The 20,145-nt window shown below is 39.4% G+C and overlaps 1 protein-coding gene across 1 annotated transcript in view; it reads right to left on the bottom strand.

Moving 5' to 3' along the window:
- Positions 1–20,145, bottom strand: part of LOC126482132 (peptide transporter family 1-like) — a 314,290-nt gene that overhangs the window by 204,043 nt on the left and 90,102 nt on the right. Inside the window, exon 8 of the mRNA XM_050106109.1 lies at positions 4,531–4,613. Within this exon, the coding sequence (XP_049962066.1) occupies positions 4,531–4,613 (83 nt within the window). The remainder of the gene's footprint in view (positions 1–4,530; positions 4,614–20,145) is intronic.

Here is a 20,145-nt window from a genome sequence, read left to right as displayed (position 1 = left end):
GCATAGGAAAGCCTGTTGTATAGCCACCTCCAGGAGGGCAAGGTTATCAAAGGTGGAGCGATACCACCTGAACACATATTGAAAACGACTAAGGAGTTGCTTGGATTCTTATATCCAGACAATGCGGCAGTTGACCATCTGCTCCAAGGTCTTCCCCATGCAGCTATTGAGGGAAACACTACGGTAACTACTTGGGCATGTATGGTCTTTCCCAGGTTTTAAAAGAGGAATTAAAATTGCCTCACGCTACGAGTTGGGAAAGTGACCTGATGCCCAAGTGGCATTATAAAGTGCGAGGGGGATATCTTTGTTTCACCTTGTGAGGTGCCGCAACACACCATAATGGATCCTGTATCACCAAGGGATGTGTCATGAGCCGCAGACAATGCAGAATCCAGCTCCCACATGGAAAACGGGCAGTTGTAATTTTCATCAGAGGTGAACCAGAAGTCCAAACTACACCTCTCAGTAACTGCTCTGTGGCACTGAAAAGCTGGACCCTGACTGGCTGTTGCATTAACTGTGGCAAAATATGCCACCATAGCCTGGGCAATGTCTCGTTGATTGGTTTGGAGAGTGTCATTCTCCATTATAGCAGCCATGGGGCACCTGCCTCCTCGTCCAGAAATTCTCCTGATGGTCTCCCACACAACGGAACTTTTGGTGGAATGATTAATGGTGTTCAGGATCTGTTGCCAAGATCTCTTTTTGCTCTCTCACATAATTAGTCAACACTTTGCCCTCACCACCTGAAAGGCTGCAAGACTCTTTGCAGTTGGCCAACATGTGGACCTATTGCAGAGCTGCATGCCTGGTCCTGATTGCAGAGTGGCATTTAGCACTCCACAAAGGACAAGTCGCCTCTTCTGTTGTTCCATGTTCTGTGGAATGAATGCTGAAGCGGCATGGTGGATCATTTTGGTAATATAATCTACCAATGCCTCAACATTCGCATAATGTTTGAACAGGGCCAACTAGGTATAAAGTATCCAGTCAGCTCTACCAAGCACACATCGCAGTAGTTTCCTTTCAGGTTTCACCCCATCTGGCAGGTGAATGCATATCGGGAAGTGATCACTTCAGTGCAAGTCATCGACCACTTCCCATTTAGCAGTGTGAACAAGAGCTGGACAGCAAAGCGAGAGATCAATGACAGAGAACGACCCAGTTGCTGCACAGAGGTGAGTGCTCTGTCCTGCACTTAGCAAGTATGCGCATGATGACACGAGAAGCCTCTCAATTGCTCTACCCCTGGGGCAGGTAGTTGCAGAGCCCCAAAGCACACTGTGTGCATTAAAATCACCATAGAGGATTAAGGGGCAGGGTAAGAAGGTCAGTTAGGGCTTCTTCATCAAGTGCATCTTGTGGGGGCAAATAAATGGAACATCTTGTCAATGGATGACGCACATGCACTGATACAACAAATGCTTGTAAAGTTGTTGTAAGTGAGAGAGGCGAGGATTGGTAGTCAGTACTGACTACACCTCCTCTAGCTCTCTCTCCACTCACGTCATCCTTTTTGTGGAGAACATAGCCTCGTAGCTCAGGGGTGTACAATTGATGGAAATGAGTCTCTTGTAGACACAGACACAGTGGTCTACCCTGAGATAAGAGACAGAGTTCCTCCACATGCATCCTGAACCCCTGCTAGTTCCACTGTAGAATGGGAATAATTTCATCAATTTCTTTTTAATTTACCACTATCTTTGCATCATGGAGGTAAAGCACCTGTAGAGCGAGGGGGAGTGGAGGGACTGCCTGGATCCAAGGCATCTAACTCCATGATGTCCTCCTCATCACTCAGATGTGAAAGAATGGGATCCAACACCGCTCAGGACAGCTTTTTACCCAAACGTCATGAACCTTTCCCTGTACCCTGTCTGTTCGAGGATGGTGGTTTTTTCTGTGGCAGTTGCTTGGATTGCTTTATCCTTACTCTTTTTGCCTTGGCATGTACACATGCAAGTGCAGGTGCTGGTGGTGGATTTTTGAACACTGGACGGTGCCTGAGTTGAGGTGTCGACCTTAGGAATAGGTTTCTTCGCCATGGAAGCATAAGAAGTGGTAAAGGAGGGAGGTTTCATCACCTTATACTCCTTTTCAGCTTCAGCATAGGGGATCCACTTGGTGACTTCTAGTTCCTGAATTTTTCATTCCTCTGCAAAAACAGGGCAGTCTCGGCTCCAGACCGGGTGGCTCCCAGAGAAGTTAATGCAGACTGCTGGAGATGGATAGTCAATCCCAGCTTCATGGGCTGCCTTTCCACATTTCCCACAGGTTGCTTGACCCCTGCAACTCACCATTGTGTGACCAAAACGCTGGCAATTGTAGCACAATATAGGGTTAGGTACATAAGGTCTAACCCTAACTCTGAGGAAGCCTTCCATGATGTGGTCTGGCAACATTGGAGAATTAAAGGTCACAATGAAGGTAGCGGTCTTCTAAATTTCTCCATTATTCCTACAGATCCTTTGCTCTATATCCACTATCCCCTGTAATGCCCATTCCTGTTTAAGTTAGTCTATGTCGATATCCTTGTTCCTGCATGTAACCACACCCTTTCTAGAGTAAGGGAGTTACGCAGTTCAACAGTTGCATCATATTCACCCAATTTTTTTGGTCTTCATAAGTAGTCCCACCTGCTTTGCCCTGTTAGTCTTGACCAATAGCGAACCATTCCACAGCTGCTTAAAAGACTTCAGGCTTCCAGCAGTCCTCCCGAGCCTTATTTTTTCAAATGTCCCCTCCTTCATTCTAATGACAAAAAACACATTTTGATTTATGACTCTTTGAACCCTGTTACTATAATTCAAATGATGCAGGTTACCAGGAGGGCTACCCTCCCTCATTCGTTTGGAGGATTGAGTGTGAATACTCTCAGGCAGTACACACTTCCACTTGGAGGAGAAGATGATGATTCCGAGGTTCCATCTCGGTCCCACAAGCAGCTAGGGAAACAAGGGTCCACTCAAACAGAGCCCCGCCTGGCTGAGTAAGCCTTAGGCAAGTGAGGTGCGGCAGGGTCCCGCTAATGAATGTTCCACCTCAACAGCCATGCATCTCATCAGCTCGCAGCACACCTTGAGATTGAGGGTTTTTTTAAAAGAGGTTTTCACCATCCTTGTGCTCCAGGCAGTCAAGACAAGATTCCCCCCCCCCCCATGCTTTTGAGGCATGCAAGCCTGTGACAGGGCCCATGATCCCTGAGGAGATTCCAAGGTTAGAACTTTGTTAATCTATCCATTAAAAAAACAACATGAAGGGAGCTCCATAAGCAGGGAATTGCAGGGCATCCTAGAATTCCAAAACCACTAACCAGAGATGCAAATAACCATAACAGGAAAACATGGCACTGAAACCATAAAAACTCAAATATAGAGTAATGGAAGAGAAGTCATTTGGTTGAATGAATCTTGTTTCACATCATTTCTAACTTCTGGCTAAGTTTACATCCTAAGAGTGAAACACGTGGGAGTGCAGTGATGATTTGAGTAGGCATATCATGGTATTCCATGGGTCTCCAGATTATTCTGCAAGCTTGCATTAGTGCCAATGATTGATTATGTGACCACTTTTGTTGATCAGATCCATCCCATGGTACAATGTTTGTACTCCAATGATGATTCTGTGTTTCAAGATGACAGGACCCAGCTTAAATAACTATCATCATCCATGACAGGTTTTGTGAACACAAAGATGAATTGTCGCATCTGCCCTGCCCACCAAAGTCACCAGATCTCAATATTACTGAGCGTTTTTTGTCTACTTTGCAGAGAGGGGTGAGGCATCACTATCCATCTCCATCATCATTACCTGAACTTGTCATTATTTTGCAGGAAGAATGGTATAAAAGTTCCTTGAAAACCATACAGGACCTGTATTTTTTCCATTCTGAGACAACTGCAAACCATTTTGAATGCCAATACCATTAGGCTTGGCCGTGTGTTGTGCTTTCAGTGTTCCCATAATTTTGTCCACCATCTGCATTTGACCATGTCCTGTTTCTACCTGTCATATATTTTCATTGGAAGGATGGGTAGAAGTTCAGGGTTTAATATCCTGTCAATAAAAAGGGCATTATAGACGAAATACGATCTCAAATTGGACAGGGATGGAAAAGGAAATCATCTTTGCCCTCTTCCAAGGCAAATCCCAGCATTTGCTTTAAGAAAATTTACAGCACAAAATTGATTCCTGAATAAATCTTTCATTTTGTAGTGGACTGTATGGCATTTCAAAACTACCAATCACATTAAAGTTGTGCACAGACTGGGAAACAAGACTAGAATTGTGCTTTGGCAGGGAATGCTTTTACCAAATAATATATCAAGGGGTTTTGAGTTCAAGTTGCAGTTACAGTCTGAAATGAGGTTCTAATCTACCGGAAAGTTTCACTGCAGATTTGAAAGATTCACTTTGGTGTTCTCTATCTCACAGTAAACTAAACTGTAAATAGAAGTATTGTAGTTTTGCTATTAAAAATTGGTCTTATATAAAAGTGATAAAAACAGTTATCTAACACGTACTCACATACGTACAGCATATAAACTTCAGTATAATGTTTTCCTTTGGACATCTGATTCTGAATAGATCCTTACCAAAAACATACAGATCTGAAACAATTGTAATAAAGTAGTTAACTAGTATCATCAATAACAATTAGCACTGTTATTCTAAAATTTTTCTACATTATCCTTCTGAAAAGCATTCTGGTGATACTCACACGTTCTTATACACATGAAGTTTCACAACTGATGGCAATGTAGTATAAAGTTAAAAAACATTAACAAAGAATACCAAATAAATGACCAATAGCATGATGTAAAATTACTTTCATTAATGTTATAATTTTAGTTGTCACTGCTGTCTCTGTAGTTGTAGATTCACATTTCTGACATAAATGAAAACACAATGTGTGAATTAAAGAATGTCAATCAATTTCACATTCATACTTTCATATACATCTTAGATTGTGATGGTTTCAGAAAATTACATGACTATATGTTTTTAACTAAGACCATAACTGAAAGTTTTAGATTCAGCATCCTACAATCACTCAACTAGATGACGTAAAATGGTTTAAAATTTGAATTTCAAATAAATATACCTATCCTACTGCAATGACCACACAGTTCTGATGAATTTTTACAAGACTGAAAAGTAAATAAACGGATGATGGATAAGATTCAACTGCTTCACAATTATTTACAGTTCTTCAAATTAATTTAATAAATATGTATGTCGATTAATGACAATTATGAAGTTATCCTCACTAAAACAGCTATACAATGTTCAAATATGAATTCCTGTATTCCCATTATGCAAAACGTGTATTTCATTTATTCTTGAATTGGCTGCTTATGGTTTTCACGGAAAATCTCAAAAATAGACAACAGAGGGTAATTAGACACTAAAAGGTTGGAAGGAGATACAAGCAGGTATAATCCAGGGATCCATATCAGGCCTGTTAATGTTCCTGTACTACATAAACAACAGGCCATGTAAGGGAACTTCAGAAACAACTCTGTATGCAGACAGCTCACAGAACTGGCACAACATATTCTTCAAGAATTTGGAACTAGGATAAATAATAATGCCTTTGAAACTGAATCTTTCAAAACCACAAACTGTACATTCCAGAACCAAATGAATTGCTGAATATGTATCACAGTTAAATTATGAGAACAAAGAACCAACCTACATCTATACTCTGCAAACCACCATGAACTGCATGGTACAGGGTACATGCCATCGTATATTTCAGTGTCAATCTTACCTTCATGATCCCTACGTGAGTGATATGTAGGATGTTGTAGAATATTCCTAGAGTTATCATTTATAGCCAGTTCTTGAAATTTTGTTAACAGACTTTCTCAGGATAGTTTACGCCTAAGTTTGTGAGTCTGCCAGCTCAATCCCTTCAGAATCCCTGTGACACTCTCCCACAGATCAAACATACCAGTGACCATTCATGCTGCCCTTCTCTATATACATGCAATGTCCTCTGTTAGTTTTATGCAGTATGAATCCCACACGCTTGAACTATATTCTAGAACTGGAGGCACAAGTGATTTGTAAGTAATTTCCTTAGTAGACTGCCTGCACTTCCCCAGTATTCTAACAATAAATTGAAGTCTGCCACCTGCTTTACCCACAACTGCGCCTATGTGGTCATTCCATTTCATATCCCTACAAAGAGTTAGAGTTACTATAAACAAAAACTTGTCATGGACATGGATTTCTTAGTGAAGTGATTTAACAGTTTTGTTTATGCAGTGAGAGTCCTAAATAATGAAATTGACTTAGCTGGCAAGAAAATTGTTCGTCATGTACATTCTTAACAGTTAATAGATATGGCATAGTTTTTGGAGTGTTGAAATACCAAACCTCCTTAGTGCGTTAAAGCTACAGAAAAAAATCACCAGAGCTATGCTAGGAACCAACAACATGCAGTCACGCAGACCATGATTCAAAAACCTTGATTTTACATATACTTCTGAAACAAGGCATAGATCAGACTGGGTGATGTCTTATCACAGATTTAACTTATTTGAAAATACCCTGTATACATGGCTTTAAAGCATAGCAATGAAATACAGTACAAATTCAAGGTTTACAAGCTAAAAACCATAATACTCAACACTAAAAAGCACTTAAAAATGAAATTTATGACAGTGTGGAATATTTTATACATGAGCAAGCAGAAGGTTGTGTGTGTGAAAATTGGGGGGGGGGGGGGGGGGGGGGGGGGGGGCTTTACCTGTAATGCTAGAGATATCATAACACACTGAATCGGCCATTACTTATCTTTGTATCACTACCCCCTACCGCAAGTGGAATGAGGTTCGGCACCTGCCAGTACTTTGCACAAGAACTAGGGAGTCAAGAGCTCAAGACTTGGTTAACGTACCAAGCAGGTCGCAAGTGCATACAATCAAATATAAAAGTTAAATAGAAAGATTGTTAGAAAATGAGCGTGCGCCCACACACACACACACACACACACACACACACACACACACACACAAAAGCAAATAAAACACATGACTGCAGTCTCTGGCTGCTGTGGTCCCAGCAGCCAGAGACTGCAGTCGTGTATGTGAGTTGTGTCTGAGACAGAGTGCGCACATATGTGTGTGAGTGTGTGTGTGTGTGTGTGTGTGTGTGTGTGTGTGTGTGTGTGTGTGTGTGTGTGTGTGTGTGTGTCGGGTCAAGTGCGTGCATACACACGTGCCTTTGTGTGTATGCTCTACCTCCAACAAAGACCTTGTTGGCCAAAAGCTCATTTTCTGACAGTCTTTTTGTTGCGCCTATCAGCTGCTCAGCATCTCTGCTAGATGGTGAGTAGTAACCATCCTTTTCATAATATTTGCAATGGATTTTCCATTAATATTGTTTCCAGGCAAACTGAGACAAAACGAAACAGCTGAAGTCTGGCTATAGACAGCATACCAAGTGGGTTGTGGGTGTGAGTGGTGCATGCAATCAAATGTAAAAGTATATAAATTGATGACTGGGGTAATTTAATCATTGAGGAAAGCATATATAATCAAACTGATTGTAAAGTACTGAAATGCAATAGTAAACTCAAAAGAACTGTGCTACCTGAGTGACTTTGACTTTAATGTGGATCTAGTTAGAATAATAAAATTCAATGTTTATTTAAACCAAGTTCAAATCATAGAAATCTATAATTATTTTATTATTTTGGTGGGTAATATCAGACAGAAAAAGTAGAATTTCTGATAGGATAAGTGTCAGTAAGCGCACGGTTATGAATTGTGTCGTATATATTCAGTCCGATGTCTGTTGATTTTGACACAAAAATAACCCAAACTTTTTGTAATCAAAATAGGAGGAGGCTCACATGTAAATCCCTTTGATATGACCAAACTATTTCATCTACAGATATGATGACCTACAAATGTTAATGAGTGACTGAATGAAATAGTTCATAAACAACAGGCCATATAAGGGAACCTCAGAAACAGCTCAATAGCAGTATTTTCCTACATAAAGAACACAGAACTGGCACAAAATACTAAACAAACTCTTCAAGAATTTTGAACTAGGAAAAATAATAATGCTCTGAAACTGAATCTTTCAAAAGCATGAACTGTACATTCCAGGTCCAAATGAATTGTTGAATATAAATCACAGTTAAATTATGAGAAAAAAGAGACAACTTACATCTATATTCTAGCATAGTTCCACTTTCAGATATGATGACCCTCAAATGAAACAAGTGGATAAACTGTTCCAAACAGCCAGAGCCAAATGCTAGAAGAAACAAGAAATATGGATCCTGCAGACACCACATCACAGCACGTATACATATCAGAAGCAGAAAATAAACAAAGTGTCACAAGTTCTGTAGGTGAATAATTAAATCATTGATGTAGGCACAGAGTTAGAACCGCTGCAGTTTGTTACAAACAGTGTCAAAAACTTCATGTAAGTTAACCTGGTAGTACCTTGACATTCACTAGGTACTCAATAATGTTTTAAAAAACTTAAATCTTTAACTGATGAAAAATTAGGTACACAGAAAAGTTGTTCAAAGAAATGGAATGGTTAAACAGAAATGAGATTGCAAAAACAAAAAGCAGGAGAAAAAAATCAAAGAATTCAAACTAGAAGTAAAATCAGAAGTAAAAGAAGCAAAAACCTGAAATAGAGTCATTGTTCTGGAAATAAGAATTGAAAATTCTGGAAATTACTGAGCCCAACATTGTACTGGCCAGGTGGAACAAGAAGTAACCTGCATAAGCCAAGTGTACTGGAAGTGCAGCAGTCAGTGTAAAATGCATAGCACACTCAAAAAAGCATAAACTCATATGTAAGCTTTTGAAAGAGAAATTACTATGATTGTAAGAAACAACCTCCAACAGAATTTGTACATAGATGCAGAAATAAAAAATTAAAACCAAAAGAGGAAACATTATTAGAAAGAAAATGTGAAAGAAATCAGTTTCTAGGCACACAGATGATGAACTAGGCGTAGTATGCTGGACAGTGCAAGGACACCCACGCAAAGAAGGCAGGTATCAAACAAGAATAATAATAGTGACACTGGAGATTGCAGCAGAACAGGAATGTAAAATATGTATGCTTATCAAACATGTAATATGTAGCTGCTTAATAGGCAAGGGTGTAGAAATAGTGATGTGACAAAAGACAAAGTTCATATAGCAAAAGTGCATAGAGAGACTGTCAGACCTGTTAAGTAAGGTCTTCAGTGTGGGCAGACTGAAGAAAAGAATCCTCAAAGAAGTACAAAAGGAAACGTAAATGCAGTGGATATCAGTTTGGATGCAGCAGACATGGAAGAGAAGAAAGGCCATGGTCAAATTGAAGAAGAATTCGAAGTGGAGAGGCAGAGAATGGGCATGAAGCAGCTAATCAGTGAGAACAATGGAATCTCCCTCTAGTTCAGAGATGTGAAATCTGTAGGCCACAAGCAGCGAATGGTGGTAAACAATGTGAATCATATGAAGAAAACTTTAAATGAAGAACAAGCTAGTTTAGAGAGGAAAACATATGTTAAAAGAGAAGGTGATAATTAATCCATTAATTCACATTAAACTATATTGGCAAAATGTTAGAATAAATAATCAGTTCTGAAAGTCATCTGTATGGCAAAGTAAGCTTAGTTTACTGGGTTTTTCTTGTAGATAACCAGTAACTGTATCTGCAAATAATGACCAGTAACTGAAACAATGGAATTCTGAAATACACATGATAAGAAGCTGAACTATTCTGAGGTGGGATTTGTAATAAAGTGTATGATATAACAAGCTTGCAATGGAAGGAACAGGAAGATTAACAGAAATATTAGATGAAATATGGTACAAACAAGTTTTGCCAATCAGGAATGATGACATGATTGCCATGAAGGAAGCAAAATAAAACCTCATGAACTTATCTTGTATCTACATATCCAATACCACAAGCATTGAAAGTTATAAGCAAGAAGAAATGACGATGCAATGCCATGAAAGCTGCAGGAGTGGAAGAAGACGGAAATATCATAAAAGAACAGTGAAGGAGACACAACTAAGGGATAAATACAAAAGGAATAATTATGTATAAAAATTTTGTATATCATGTATTATGGGCAACTACCAGAAATTAACACTGTTACAATACTCTAAATTTGTATATGTTTATGTTGAAGAAGGGGGTTTACATAAAGACATCTCAATATGCAGCAATGTGTACATGAACTGTGGGCTAAAAAGACCCATCAGCAGCCATAATGAAACAGCCAGCGAAAACTAATGACATGTTACTTCTGTTTCATGTTTAGAGTCAATGAGACGAGAGGGCTGCATTGCAGTCATGATCAGCCGGAAGCAGAAGATGGTGAGCGAGCTAACAATGATGTGCACAGCAGTTGCGTTTAAGAGTAATGCAATGCTGTACTATAGCATCATGCAGGAAGGGTGAGCTGGCAGCATGTGACAGCTCTTAAGTGTCATGTGTGTGTGGTCCATTATGCTAAACAATGCTATTTACCTGTGAATTAGTCTGCTCAGTATAAAGAATACACTCATAGCATGCACAAAATTATTGTGTGTGTTTGTTCCTTTTTCAGCAGACTCAATTAATGGCTTTTATACTGTTGTTATTTCACACATGTTTAATCAGATTTAGAAGTGTTACCTCTGAATCAACAGAGTAATGTCTTGTCATGCCATAAAGACATACAGTTCTCTGCAACACTGTGTAACTAATGTGAATAGTTTATAAAGTTTGTTAATTTCACATTTCATGAATCTTTGGTAAATGCTTTGCTGTGTGATTTTTCTTTCAATTAGCACTAAATGTTACAAAGATTGTATAATCTGACTAAATGGGTATCCTACTTTAAAATGTTAAAATGTAATAGCTTCTCTTACATAATTCATGTTATGTAAACACAAATTTTGTAAAATTTCTGTAAGCAGGGATGACTGAATGAGATGAGTGTATTTTGAAATGTTAATAATTTCTAAATATTAATTTCAATTAAGAAGACACCACTGCCACTGTCATTTGTATTTTAACATTTCTGGGATATTTGATGGTGACTGGCAAACAGTGGCATGCTCGTGAATCTCTGAGAGGTGGGTAAAAGCAGGTCTTGGCTGCATAGCTGTCCACTTATGCCTTCAAAACCAGTTTGAGGTATTGCGCATTGCTGAAAAGTACATATGATCCAGCAAGGGATGCCTCGTGTACTGGGACTGTGGTCGATCTTGCTGAGAGTTTTACACAAGCATGAGAAATAGTGGGCAGGTCAGAAAAGAAGGGTCCATTTGATTGCCAGAGGTTCTCATCCGAGATGTAGAGGATGTTCTGCCATCATCAACTGAGTGCACTGGGTGCACACAGTGGAAAATTGTGATTCATGTCAGCACGAATGACACCTGCTGCCTAGGATCAAAGGCCATCCTCAGTTCCTGCAGGAGGCTGGCTGATTTGACAAAGACAGCTAGTTGACTCACAGTGTGGAAGCAGAGCACCATTCCCCAAACTGATCGTGGTCCTCTGGTTTGGAGCCAAGTGGAAGTCTCAGACAATTCTGTGACAATCTTGGATGCAGATTTTGAGTAGTGCGCACATGTTGTTTTTTTGGACAGATAAATCCCATCTCAGGCCTGATAAGATGCATTCCAATTCCAGGCAGGGTGGCATTCACCATAGTACATCTGAGAAATAAAATGTTAATATAGAACTAGCTAATTGCAGGAGTATTTATGGAAATGTCCCAGAACCAATCTCACTTACAATCGGTAACAATGCCCACATGGTAATAGGGATACAAAATTGGCTGAAACCAGATGTTAATAGCAATGATATTCGAAACTCTGATAGAATAGTACATCATAAGTGATGGTGACAGCATGTTTATAGCCACAAAAATATGATAATATCTAGTGGATCAAACATGTTCATCAGGTGGTTTTATTGATCCCTGCCTCAGAAGCAGTAGTGGTAAACATTGGTGAATAATTCATGTACATCTCTCGGTCACGTTAAAGATTTAGGCGAAGATTTCAGTTCTCCTTCCGCTCTCCACAAACCCTTCCCCATCGTTCTGTATCAGAACTGATTTTCAAAATTGAGCACCTCCATGTTGATCAAATGGGGTGATTTTTGCCATATGGGCTAATAATGATAGAATGTTAAGCAAATTTCTTAAAGAAATGCAACCATCAACATTTGGGTGATATTTTTGTTGATCAATGCGATTTCCGGGCAACACAGACAAATCGAATTGTATTCTTATGAATGATTTTAATCACACAGAATTTGGTTTATTATTTACTTATCCAGTAGCGTTCTCGCTTCCCATGCCCGGGTTCCTGGGTTCGATTCCCGGCGGGGTCAGGGATTTTCTCTGCCTCGTGATGACTGGGTGTTGTGTGATGTCCTTAGGTTAGTTAGGTTTAAGTAGTTCTAAGTTCTAAGGGACTGATGACCATAGATGTTAAGACCCATAGTGCTCAGAGCCATTTGAACCATTTACTTATCATGTGGCTTTTAGTGCTGGGAGTCTCCAAGGAAATGCTCAGCTCACCTTCAATGCAGTTCTTTTCAGTTAAGCAGAGGGCCTGCATCTTTAAGGTTATTGGAATGTGTCAGGAAAGAAAGGTATTCAGAAAGAATTGGCTATGTAGTATACTGAGCAATCAGCCCCAGCATTTGTGTAAACTGAAAATGGGAGAGCACAGAAAACCATTTTCAATGTTACCATCAGTTGGATTCAAATTGCCCCTCCTCCTTAATAGAAGGATTGCTATCTCAGCAGCGCAACATGCAGAGCTACCTTGATCACAGCAGAATTAAGAACATATGGTTGTTGTACATTGTTTGAAAATAAAATGATACACATTAGAACAAAAATTGCATTCCGATAATGTATGTTTTTCCTTTAATTCTGCGTGTCTGGTGCACAACTGCACATATATTTAAAGATTCAATTGTGCACAGAATTGCTGTTTCCAGTTGTTATAGTATTACAAGAGTGTATGTAGATTTGGACAAGGGTGGGGAAGGGGAGGTTGGCGATGCAAGACGCAGTCGAGTCAGATGAATGCAAGCAGACTGTTGAAAAAAATCGTCTAAAAACGAACTATAGAATGCGCTGTCATCACATACCCCTTCTGCTCTCCACAAACACCTCTCCAGTGTTCTGTAATTGAACTGGTTTTCATAACTGAGTACTTCCTGGGTAACTAGATTGGCGATATTTTGCCATTTGGGCTACTAATGATAGAGTATTTAACAATTTTTTTAAGGAAATGCAACCATCAACATCTGGGTGATATTTTTGTTGATCAATGTGATTTTTGGGTGACAATGGCAAATTCACATGTATTTTTATGGACTAATTTTAATTTAATGTTATTTGTAATGATATTTACTGCTATGCTGCCTTGTGAAATACTTAAGTATTGCAACTGCAAATTTCTGATAGTCTCCAAATAATGACTCAAGTGCCAACATTAAACTAGTATAAATAAGTAATTAGGTAATTCTAGTAGTGTGTACATAATTTTGACGTGCCCTAATGCTAGTGGATGGATTCTTACCCATAATTAGAAACTGTATCGCAACAGCACACGGCACAAAAACAATAAACAGCAGCACCTGTTTTAAATTGGTTCTGAAAAAAATGTTCGATGAAAGAGAGCACTGGACACAAGCATCTAGATAGATGCCATGTTCCTCAACTTATGGAAGGTGTTCAATACAGTTCTGCACTGCCACATAATGAACAAAATACAAGTGGACAGAATATCAGACCAACTGTGTGATTGGATAGAAGATCTTTTAGCATACAGAACATTGTACATCACTCTCAATGGAGAGAAGTCTTCAGACTTACAAGTACTTCAGGCGTATCACAAGGGGGTGCTATAGGATCTTTACCTTTCACAATATATTTAAACGAGCTAGTGGACACCACTGGAAACTCCATCCGGCTTTTCACAGATGATGTTATTGTATACAGAGTTGATGCAGCAACCAATGTAATATACTGCTTATACATAGATAGAAAGAGCCATTATTGAATGGTTACGAGACCACAGAACAATCACTGGAAGCAGTTACTTCAATGAAATCTATGAGTATGCACACAGAATTATTTGAAGTGGAATGACCACATAAAATTAAATATGAGTAAGGCAGATGGGAGACTAAGACTCATTGGAACAATCCTCAGGAAGTGTAGTCCATCAACAAAGGTAGTAGTCTGTAACACACTTGTTGGATCAATATTTGAATATTGCTCATTAGTATGGGATCCATACCTGATAAGACACAAAGTGGAAATAGAGTAGATTCAAAGAAGAACAGCACATTTTGTTGCAGGTTCATTTATTAAGCACAAAAGTGTCATTGAGATGATCAACCAACTCCAGTAGCATATGCTGCAAAAGAGGTGTTCCACATAAGAGTGGTTTATTTTTAAAGTGCCAAGAAGGTATTTTGCTAGAAAAGCCAACCAATGTATCACTTCCTCCTACATACATCTCACAAAAAGACCATGGACATAAAATTGGAGGGATTTGAGCCCTCACAGAGGCTGGCCAGGGATCATTCTTCCTGGGTACCATTCATGACAGCTTTGGGAAAAGGTAGATGTGATACTGGTACACAAAACACCCTTTGTCACTCACCATAAGGCGGCTTTCAGAGTACAGAAGTAGATGTAGTGATCTGTAGCATAGTCTGAAGTCTAGGTTACGTTGAGGTGACAGTTTGGTTGCAGATTTGTGAAACAGTTTTTAATGTTTCAGTTGATCTGTAATCTTCACCATAATTCTGGCCAGGCCGGATGAACCAAGAACTTTACTGTAAATACTTAAGAAAAGTTTTTTGTATGATTAAGTTAAGAAAGTTCATTGCGCTTGTGTAGCTGCTTCATTAATTGTAACTGTATTGGCAAAAGCTTGGCCAGAAATTTCATTCAGAGGCAAATATGCCTCATTATCATAGTTTATTTAAAGTCTTGTTACAACATTTATGTATACTATCAAGAGATGGCCATGATTTTGGGAATGCTGTAAACAATATTTATCAAACTGATTTTATTACAACACTGAACATTATTGTTTATTTTAGGTGATGCCAGGAGATTTTTATGGGTCACAGAAAATTCTGATGTAATTCTAGTTAATGTAACACACATAAACATCTATATGATTACTATACAATTCACACTTACGTGTTTTGCAGAGGTTTCAAAGAAAGACTTTCAGACTATTTCTCTGCCACTCCACTCTCAAATAGCATGTGGGAAAAATGAACACCTAAAGCTTTTCTTGCAATCTCTTAACTCCTCATATTTTATAATGATGATCATTTCATCCCATGTATGTATGTGGGAGCTGACAAAATGTTCTGACAATCAGTGAAGAAAACTCATGATTGTCATTTTCTGGAAAGGTTTAGCCATAATGTAAAACATATTTGTTATAAAGACTGCCACCCCTGCTCACTAATCGTTATTTTGAAGCTCTCTCCCATACTTTGTGATACTACAGAATGAACTATTCTTCTTTGAACTTTTTTGATATCCTTTGTCAATTCTATCTAATAAGGATCCCATACTGCACTACAGTACTCCAGAAGTGAATGGACAAACGTAATCTAAGCAGCCTTTTTAGTATATTTGTTATAGCTTCTAATTCATTCTGCCAATAAAACGCAGTCTTTGGTTCACCTTCTCCACAATATTTTGTATGTGATGGATCCAGTTTAAGTTATTTGTGCAATTCCTGGGTATTTAGTTGAACCACCAGTCTTCATGTTTGGTAAATTAACATGTAACCAAAATGTGACAGGATTTTTATAATACTCATGTGGAGAATCCAACACTTTTTATTGTTCAGGGCCAACTGCCACTTTTTGTACCATGTAGATATGTTGTCAAAACAATTTTGTAATTTTTTTTAATTGCCTGATGATTTACTACATGGTAAGCAACACTATCATCTGCGAACAATCTAAAATTGCTGCTCACATTGTAACGTAAATCGATGGATTAAGAATAACAGAGTGCTGCAACACTTTCTTAGAGACCCCACATGTAACTTCAGTTTCACTAGATGACTTCTCATCCATTACTGCAAACTATGACCTTTCAGTCGCACAGCAGAGACGATACACCATAGGCTCACAATTTGATAAGAAGCTGCTTGTGAGGACCAGTGTCAAAAGCCTTCTGGAAATCTAGAAATATGGAATCAACTTGAGATCGCCTGTCAATAGGGCCTTTTACTTTAAGTGAATAAAGAGACAGTTTATTGCAAGAAGGACATTTTTCTAAATCCACATTGTTTGTGCGTCAATATGTCATTTTCTTCAAGGTACATTTTAGTGTTGGAACAAATTATATGTCCCCAAAATCTACAAACTGATGTCAATGATGTGGGTCTATAATTCAGAAGATTATTTCTATTTCCTTTCTTGTATACTGGTGTGACCTGTGCAACTTTCCAGTCTTCAGGTACAGATCTTTGTTCAAGGTATGGTTGTGTTGGTGCTAAAAATGGAGATATTTCTTCAGTATACTCCAAAATAAATCTCACTAGTATACAGTCTGCACCAGAAGAGTTGCTTTTATTAAGTGGTCTAAGTTTCTGCAATAAATCCAGAGTATCCACTTCAAAATTTCTCACTTCGGCAGGTGTTCTCGCTTCAAATTCTGAAATATTTGCAACATCTTATTTTTGACAGGATTTTGGAAAACAGTGTTTCGTAACTCCGCTTAAGAGGTGTTGTTGGTAACATTACTACTCCTATTATACAACAGAGCCACTTATTGTGTCGCCACTGGTATATTTCACATATGACCAGAGTGTATTTGATCATAGACTACTGGTTTTCTTTATTACACTAGGATGTACAGGGAAGCCATAGAAATTCAAAAGCGTAAAAACAACAGTAACAGAAAAGAAGGACTCAAACAGGACAAGTTGTGATCCTCAGTGCTAAATATAACAAATGGCACCAACTCTTTCTTACTGCAAGCTCCACGACACACATAGGTGCAACTGCCCACCTTAGGCATCAGTCAGATGACATCATAACTGACTGTTGTATGAATACATACAAACAGTGCAGCTTATCGAGCTTGTTTGAGACCGTAACTGCTTTCTGAGTCATCAAAGCCTCTGATGGTGCCTCCAGCATTGGAAGACGAAATGTTAGGTAGAGAATAATGCCTTATACCACAGCCTAATTCCCATATAACCGGTATCAGCAGGAATGTACAGGGTGTACACAGTCTGGGAACACTTTCAATTATTTATTGCACAAGAATTAGACATTGTACACATGTCATACATACTGCATTTTGAAGATAAACTCTGAAAGTTTTTTTACAAACATTCGATATGCGAATCATGAGTGACCCCGCAGACATGAGTACGGTAACCGAATTCTTGCCCTACCCATCCCAGCATGACATCGTCAACTGTGGCAGTCGCTTCCCGTATTCTCTCTCGGATCTCTGCAACATCACGTGGTAGAGGAGATACATAATCAGATCTTTAATGTGTCCCCACAGAAAAAAGTCACATGGAGTGAGATCTGGTGATCAGGGAGACCATTTCATGAAACAGCTGCCGCCTTCTGTAGCACAGTTGATCCACCGATGAGGCTGCTCTGTGTTCAGGTACTCACAAACTTCACAATGGAAATGGGGTGGAGCCCTATCCTGCTGAAAGATGATGGGAGAGTCAGATTGCATTTGAGGCATCTGCCATTGCTGCAACATGTCCAAGTAGGAATATCCAGTGACAGTGCTCTCAGTGAAGAAGAATGGCCCGCACAGTCTTCGATGTGACAAGGCACGAAAAAATTTACCTTTGGGGAATCACGCTCAAATTCAATGCATGCATGTGGATGCTTTGTACCCCAGATTGGACAATTATAGCTGTTCACTTTCCCATTAGTGTGAAAAGTGGCTTCGTCGCTAAAAATTAAGTGACCAAAAATGCCATTTCCACCCTCATTCAATTGTTGCAGCTGCGAAAAAAACTCAAAACGCTTGTCTTTGTCACCATCATTGAGCTTCTGCACTAGCTCCAATTTGAATGGTTTCATAGACAGCTTCTGTCGCAGGACTTTCCACACTGTCATTGGAGCCATTTTGAGTTCACGGAATGCACGATGCACTGATTTCTTTGGACTGATTATGAATGTCTCTCTTACATGCTCCCCATTCACTTCACTCGGACTGGGACGTCCGCTTCTCTCTGCTGGGAACAAGCAACCCGTCACAACGAATTTGTTGTGCCAGTGGTAAATGACCTTCCTGGGGGTGGCTTCTTACTGTACTTGGTTCTAAACAACTGTTGAACTGCTGTAGGACACTTGTTTTTGTCGAACTCCAACACACAGAAAGCTCCCTTCGCACCTGAACTCACCATATTTGCAACTAGCCCTGACTATCGGCAAATTACCAAACCATGCTGTGGCAGTATACATCAAAAAGTTTTCAGGGTTTCTTTTCAAAAAGACATATGTTTGATATCTTTACAATGTTTGGTTCTTGTGCAATAAATAATTGAACATGTTCCCGGACTTTATGTTCACCTTATATTTGCAAGCTTATGGAGCCAGTGGCTCCTTTTGGCAGAAATGTTGAAGGAAGAGGAAGAGGGGTGAAGAAAAGGGCTGGTAAGGTTTAGGAAATGGGAAGAGTCCAGTAAAGTCGCCCAATTTCCTGGTCAAGGGAGACTTCCCACACTTCTTTCCTTCTCATCTCATCTGATAGGTCAGTGAATGATGACAAGCTTGGATCACTTAATTCATTATGCCACATAAGGTCATGACTTTCTGAAAAGAATCATCACTGGTGAAGAATCGCGGGCATATCACTGCATGCCTGAATCCAAGAAAACCTCTATGGAGTGGAGACATGTTGGCTCCTCAGCACAAAGAAATAGAGACAAAGAGACTCAATCTACTAGGAAAGTGCTTTTGAAAGTGTTCTGGGACATGCATGGGGTGTTATAGGTGGACTTTCCTGAGAACAGGATGACAGTGAATGCTGCAGCCTACGTTAAAACTTTGGCTAAGTTGCATCATGCCCTTCATGAGAACTGCCACAGCATTAATGCTAACAGTGTCAGACTTCTTCATGACAATGCTCACCCCCATGTTGCTGCTCCCGGGTGGGAGGTGCTCCTGTGTCCACCACACATTCCAGATCTTGCACCATTGGACTTTCATCTGTCTGGCCCCACAAAAAAAATTCCTGTCAGCCCACACTTTGGGACAAATGTGGAATCGAAATCAGCAGTCTGAAGGTGGATGTACTTGAACCAAACCAACTTCTACTAAACTAAACTTTTTTGTAATAAAATTATTATGCATTCCTTTCTGACCTTCCCCTGTAGTTTCCATATGAGGCATTTAATTTAATAATGTTGCAAAAAATGTCTTGTCATACACACCACTAACACAACTGTAATCATTCCAGTTGATAGTTTTATGCATTAGCAAAGTGAGTTTTCTCTAAAGATTTCAGTTACATGAGGAGGTAAGTCTGATGGTCAATAGGAGGACTCAGTTACGATTTTATGGCCATCCCTGACACTGAGCCTTGCCCAAACCATCTTGCATGGAGCTTCAAATTCTACCCTGCTAGATTTGAGTTTCTTGTCCACTCCAAAAGGTACCTCACCCCCGTCTCACACCTGGTGTCCTTATAATGTATGCTTAAATTTTCCCCTGAAGTCTCAGGCTGGTTTGATGCAGCTCTCCATGCTACTCTGTCCTGTTCAAGCTTCTACATCTCATCTCCAAGTACCTACTGCAACCTACATCCTTCTGAATCTGCTTAGTGTATTCAACTCTTGGTCTCCCTCTACGATTTTTACCCTGCGCGCTTCCCTCCACACAAAATTGATGATACTTTGATGCCTCAGAATGTGTCCTACCAACCGATCCCTTCTTCTAGTCAAGTTGTCCCAGAAATTCCTCTTCTCCCCAGTTCCATTCAGTACCTCCTCATTAGTTATTTTATCTACCCATTTAATCTTCAGCATTCTTCTGTAGCACCACATTTCGAAAACTTCTATTCTCTTCTTGTCTAAACTATTTATCGTCCATGTTTCACTTCCACACATCGCTAAACTT

The sequence above is a fragment of the Schistocerca serialis genome, chromosome 5 (genome assembly GCF_023864345.2).
Source record: "Schistocerca serialis cubense isolate TAMUIC-IGC-003099 chromosome 5, iqSchSeri2.2, whole genome shotgun sequence".
Taxonomy (NCBI): domain Eukaryota; kingdom Metazoa; phylum Arthropoda; class Insecta; order Orthoptera; family Acrididae; genus Schistocerca; species Schistocerca serialis.
This window is presented reverse-complemented; position numbering and strand designations above follow the sequence as displayed.